The sequence below is a fragment of the Amyelois transitella genome, chromosome 11 (assembly GCF_032362555.1).
Source record: "Amyelois transitella isolate CPQ chromosome 11, ilAmyTran1.1, whole genome shotgun sequence".
NCBI classification, from domain to species: Eukaryota; Metazoa; Arthropoda; class Insecta; order Lepidoptera; family Pyralidae; genus Amyelois; species Amyelois transitella.
The window spans coordinates 8,072,468-8,079,285 of record NC_083514.1 but is presented as its reverse complement, the minus strand read 5'-3'; the positions used below and the strand labels follow the sequence as shown (position 1 = coordinate 8,079,285).

The 6,818-nt window shown below is 35.9% G+C and overlaps 1 protein-coding gene across 1 annotated transcript; it reads right to left on the bottom strand.

Moving 5' to 3' along the window:
• Positions 1-2,128: 2,128 nt before the first annotated feature.
• On the bottom strand, positions 2,129-6,818 carry LOC106139211 (venom carboxylesterase-6). Its single transcript, XM_013340600.2, has 3 exons — positions 6,589-6,818; positions 2,888-4,134; positions 2,129-2,517 (listed from the first exon to the last, which is right to left on the bottom strand). The coding sequence occupies exons 1-3, from the start codon at positions 6,772-6,774 to the stop codon at positions 2,268-2,270; spliced, it is 1,683 nt and encodes a 560-aa protein (XP_013196054.2). The 5' UTR covers positions 6,775-6,818; the 3' UTR covers positions 2,129-2,267.

The following is a 6,818-nucleotide window of genomic DNA, read 5'->3' as shown; positions in this document are numbered from 1 at the left end:
CGGGAAAGTTCTAACGAGATACCGTGGCCCCGGAACGCAAAGGGCAACTGAAGGAACGAGGTGGGTTTTAGTCAGTAAAAGTCTGACACTCCCTTCCGTTCCACCCAGAGCGGGAGAGGTCATTTGATGATTTCCCATCCTTAAAAAAAAGACTTTGTATGACAACTTTCAGTCGTCTCTTTAACATACATAATAACATACATAATTATGTACATACATGCATAACATTAATAACATCACGCCTTTAAATCCCTATTTTACCCTATTTACCATGTTTGAATGTTTCTATGAAAAATATTGTTTACAAGGAAATCCTGTAAGGCCTCTTCGTCCTATAAATCCTGTTTTTTTTTTCTTTTGAGACGATGATTTTGTCTCGCTTTACTTTTTCTATATAGATTTGTATGTATACTAATATTATAAAGGGGAACAATCTATTTTTTTATATGTTTGTTTGTTTACACATGTAATCGATAAACTCCGAAACTACTGAATCGATTTCAAACATTCACCATTAGAAAGCTACATCATCCCTGAGTAACACAGGCTATATTTAATTCCAGTTGTAACAAGATTTCAGCCTGTGGAAGAAAAAGCCCTGTCGAGATCATTAAAAAACGCTATATATAACCGAATTACACGTGGGCGAAGCCGCGGGCGGAAAGCTAGTAATATATATAATATATAGAATATTAGTAATATATACATATCGCCAAGTCACGTCTATATCCCTTGCGGGGAAAACAAAGCTAACAGTCTCGAAAGGCCACATTCAGGTGAACGCCTGAAAGTGGAAATGGGCTTCATGATGGAAAAAATAAACAAAACATATGAATACATATTATGTCTTTATGGGTAGACAGAGCCAACCAATTTATGGTAATCATTGGTACTACGAGTACATTAAGTAATCTACGTACGATAAATGACAATTTGAATTGCAAATGAAAAAGCAACTGGAATGGAATGGCTGGATTTGTTCAGCCGTTTGTGGTAATAACAGAGCTAGATTCAAAGCGCGGGAAACTAGTTCGTGGGGACACCTGGCTTGGAAAATGTACCTAAAACTAGTTACAAAAGATACATTTTACTAATTTATATAAAGAATAATTAATTAATATAATAATAATGGATATGTGCCGTGTGGTTCCCGGCACCAATACAAAAAAGAATAGGACCACTCCATCTCTTCCCCATGGATATCGTAAAAGGTGACTAAGGACGTACCTTCTTTTTTAGGCGATGGGCTAACAACCTGTCACTATTTGAATCTCAATTCTATCATTAAGCCAAATAGCTGAACGTGGCCATTCAGTCTTTTCAAGACTGTTGGCAAGGGGTATAGACGTGACCATATGTATGTAAGTATGTATGTATAATGAATATAATAATGATTATGGCAGGTGTCCGAACTTCTCCAGCAATAGCCCAGTTTAAATACATCCAAACGTCAACTACATAACCCATCATCCTTTTCCTTATTTTGTAATAGCTCCACCTCCTGCCGAGACCTGTTTATGGAAATATCGTCTATTGATATGCCCGGGAACGGGTTTTGGCAGGAGAACAACATAACATCAACTTCTCCAAAGGGCCGTGTTACGTGTTGGATTTATATCCCCACGCAAGCCTCTCAAAAGTCCGGGGTGTATAGACCCGTGAAATCTAAGATGAATATAATAATAATCGTTGAGTTAGTATCTAGTAATACGAGCTTAAAACTTATTTAGAGGCTAACTAAATCTGTGTAATTCGTCCCGTATATATTAATTTATTTTTTATTTATGTATTTATATAGGTATATTCATCCTACTACTATTATAAAGGCGAAAGTTTGTATGGATGTATGGATGTTTGTTACTCTTTCACGCAAAAACTACTGAACCGATTACCATGAAATTTAATATGTAGGTAGCTGAAGACCCAGAATAACACATAGGCTACTTTTTATCCCAGAGTTCCCGCGGGATTGATAGGGTTTCCATGCGGACGAAGTCGCGGGCGGCCTCTAGTTAAATATATTTTTTTATGTCTCTTTGGGGATTTTCTACCTTCTCATTCATTCTCGATCTTAAGGTCAATGTCATTATTAGGCGTTTTTGTGGGGTTGAAATGAGAACAAAATCGCATTAGTCCATACGTATATTTATAACTTTTAAAAATTCTGATATGGGAATATTACTTAGATTCTACGGGATTCGCACAAGTTTTGCGGGTCACCAAGACTATGTTAATTACATGCTTATCAATCATAACATATGTACTTGTCAACTCAAAACCTGAATTATCAATATCAAAGTCATTAAAAGCGTGCTGAACATCAACTGAAACGCTGAACTAGCTCCGGGTGGTATCGGGATCCTGTAATACTGCTCATAGATGGAGTCCAAAAATGTTGCGGTCCTTGAATTGAGCGAACTAAGAAGCTGCAGAGAAGTGCCTATAGACATGTGTGGGCTTCGTTTGTGGTTGATAGGCGGCCATGCGGGCAAAGGCGAGCCTTCTGGTACTGGTACTCTGTAATTGAATGAGATATTAGTATGAATTTGTTGTGATCTGTGTTCACTTAATTGGCTTTCTATTTTCCTATTTTTATCATCTTTGCATGTTGTTTGGGCTAGCAACCTGCCACTATTTGAATCTCAATGCCAGCATTGTACTATACACCTGAACGTAACCTTACAGTTTTTTCGGGACTGTTGGCTCTGTCTACTGGCACAATATCTGTGACCCGAGAATCCAAGATCAAGCCGCTGTCATAGTCTTCTTAGTCCTTTCCCATATCTTTTTAATTTATAAACCTCGGATTTAGAACCCTCGGGTCCTGAAGCTTGCAGATCGCTACTACTACTCTGCCACTAAAGCTCAATTCATTTACAATACTCACCCTAATGTAATAAAATTAATATGCAGTTCCCTCATGATTTCCTTCATTGCCAAGTATTCTTCCGTCGCATTGGTGGTATCTTGATCAAAAGTTGCTACTGTTTGTTCACAATGATTAGCGCCACGCAAAAATGTGTGGGGTATATAAGGAGTATTTTCATCCACGAAGGAATACTCATACAAATATATTGGATTATCTCCGTATTCCCAATGCAGTTTTATAGTACGGAGTATAGGATGTGCAAATATGATATCCTTAAAATATTCTAAGTAAGCTAATATGCTGGTATCCCTCACACCTTCATTCTCGAAATAAAACATTTTTATTTTTGCAGCAACTTCTTCTCTCTGCTGACTGGTTTCAAATTGCAAGTCAGCTGGTAAAAATTCAGAAAAATTTTCGTTCATTCTTTGTTTCCAATCATCAAATCGATTTACGTTAAATAATCCTTCCATTTCTGCATATCCGTACATCATTGGGTATCGAGTGAGGTTTTGACTGCGCAACAAGTTTACAGGAGCGTCTTCAAGAAATCTCTCAGTCCCCATGTCAGCTTCTACACAGGGCATAAACACTACCGAAGAATCAGTTCTCTCAATGATTACATCCAGGCGTGAAATAAGGGTTTCATATGAAACAGTTTTGTAAAACTCTTCCAGAGCATCTATATCATCTACACGGTCGAAACCGAGAGCTTTAGCGTAAGATCTCGCATTTTCCAATGGGTCAACTTGAAATGAAAGTGGTCCAACACTAGCACCACTATTAACAATAACTTTATGGAACAGTCCTTTCGCCATTGGTGATACCGATAGAAGATCAACAGACATACCACCAGCACTGCACCCCATGATAGTGACGTCATTAGGGTTGCCTCCAAAATGCGCAATATTTTCTTGAACCCATCGAAGCATAGCCACTTGATCTTTCATGCCTGCATTACCGGGTACTTCTTCTGTGCCTAGACAAAGGAACCCATGGGCTCCAAGACGATAGTTAAATGAGACTGCGATAATTTTGCCAGAATTTACCAAATCTATAGGTTCTTGAACACTACCGTAGTATAAATAAAATGCGCCTCCATGAACAATGACCACAACGGGAAGGTTAGTTCGTTCCGTGTCGGGAACGTACACGTTGGCAATCAGGCAGTTTTCTTGTGAGTAAGGACGGAATGGTTGAATACAAATGATGTCTTTGTCCGTTGCTTCAAATATTCCTGCCCATTGTGGAGGCGACAGAGGTGGCTGAAAATATATACACATTCGTTTAATGGGGAAATATGGAATCTTAAATGCTATATGTTTTCAGAATTAGTTATTAATTATTTTCCGGTCAGAGTGTCGGAAAGGGTGCGCACTTTTTACTACGCTTTTATTAGCTTGGGTTGTATGTATGTATGTATGTATGTATGTATGTATGTAACGGAATCTTTGAGCTTAATTTTCACTGATTTCTAAACGTCTGATCAACTTGAAACTTTGCACACGTATCAAGGACCGATGACAATGCAATATTTTGATAAGAGTTTCTCATTATCCTTATTAAAACTGCCAGGATTAATAAATTCATTTTTAGATCCTTCGTATGAGAGTAAGAGAGACAGAGATAGCACCAGTGCCAGTAATCTCCATACAAGAAACCAAGAAGTTCTGACGTATAATGAGTCAAAAAGAGATGTAATATATTTCCATATAATGTCACTATTAACCTGAGGCTTCTTTATTTCATCGCATTGCTCCATTTAGAATTACCATTAGAAACAATAGTAGAATTAGTAGAATATTTTAAAACAATAAAAAATATATAAGTAATAAAACAAAAGTAATAAATGAAAATTGAACAACTAAATTTACAACAATACAAGAATAAAGTTACTACCTACAGAACTTTGCGATATTTAATACGTGTTTAACATATTAATGCGATTCTTGAATTAACATTATGTAACTTTTGCATATTTATAATAGCAACACTGTAATACTCGCTTGGAAAATGAGTGACAGTTTGTTTATTTATGTAAAATAAGTTTTGCAGTAAGTTTTGAATTCGATTCTAACACCTGTAAACTTTCTTTCTGTGTTTTTACCGGTGCCTGTGTATTTACCTATTTGCACTTTGTTTTGTGCTGATAACTTGTCGTTATTTGGAGTTTGGAATCTTCCGTTGAGTCGAGCTTTGTTCTTCCGGATATTCGTGTGATTTTATCATCTGAGATTGGACTCTGACTGTGTTCACTGTGTTGTGCAGATATTTTGAGATAGGACTCCTGTAAAAAGTACCTGATTATTTGAGATAGGAGTCCCAAGTTTGTGTTTGTTTTTGTGAAAGACAGATTTTACTACAAAAGTGCCACGATGTCTTCAGATAAACATTGTTGCGTTCCTGGTTGTAAAGGCAGTGGAGGTATGTTTGAAATATTTTTGTTCCTGTATCAATCTGCCTCTTAATCTTGTGGTTTGATTCCTGGCAAGGCCACAATCGAAAATTGTTATGTTTGCTGGATAGTCAAAAATATTATTAACAGTGATTTATCACTATAAAATTCTTTTCAACTGGGTTTAACAATCATCATACATACATGCATACATATAATCACGTCTATATCCCTTGCGGGGTAGACAGAGCCAACAGTCTTGTAAAGACTGATAGGCCACCTTCAGCTATTGGGCTTTAAGATAGAATTGAGATTCAAATAGTGACAGGTTGCTAGCCCATCGCCTAAAAAAGAATCATGATGATGAGAATATTATGAGATTTAATCCAATCAGGCCACATATAACTTTAAGAAAGTTAGTTGTGAAAACCTCCGGCGATGGGTGCATGGTTGCGAAAGTCATTTCTAGTAAGATAGTTATACAGCGTAGTAGAAGTAGTAGGAAGTTAACACTTCTACCAAAAAATAATTGTATAAAAAAACTAGGCGTTTTATTGCTAATCAAACTAAAAAATAGAAAATAAATAATAGTTTAAAAAAAACTAAAAAACTACGCTTTATTGCTAATCAAACTAAAAAATAGAAAATAAAATTTAAAGACAAAGGAATTATAAAACAGTAGTAGCAAGTCGAACAATCGGTTATAGTCAATTACCTCCGATTAAAATTATAACAAAATTAAATTTATAAACAAAACAATTTAAATCAGAGTAAAAAGCGTGGGGTGCATTTTACTTCATTTTCATAACTCTATTGTCATAAATATATGCTAATAGAATGATTTTAATATTTACTACATCAGGCACCCCACGCTTTTTACTCAGATTTCAATTGTTTTGTTTATAAATTTAATTTTGTTATAATTTTAATCGGAGGTAATTGACTATAACCGATTGTTCGACTTGCTACTACTGTTTTATAATTCCTTTGTCTTTAAATTTTATTTTCTATTTTTTAGTTTGATTAGCAATAAAGCGTAGTTTTTTAGTTTTTTTTAAACTATTATTTATTTTGGATTTAGAAAAATTTCGCCGATTTTTTTTGCCTTATTAAGCCCTATTTTTTATGATGCCAGGGTTTAGATATGACCAAAAGCATCCCTTAAGGTCATATGAACTTTTGCGAAATTTTTTTAAGTCCCAAAAAGTGCGCACCCTTTCGTATTCGTACCCCAACCGACTTTTTTCCGAACGTGTCTACACAAAATAGGTATTTAACTATTATAACTTAGGTAGGTATGAATATCCTTAATATTATGGCTTACCATAAACTTCTGCCTTCCAGTGGGTGCCGTGGCATAGGGGATCCCATAAAAAACAAACACATCACTGCCTATCTTTTTATATCCTCTCACTGTACCTTGTGTTATTTTTACTTCAAGAGACTCCTCTGTGCCATTCTGTGCAACCACAGAGCTCAACGCTATGCTTACTAACAGTACGCCTAACATATTTTAAATGATACATCCGAAACTGTACTTTTATACGGAAATGC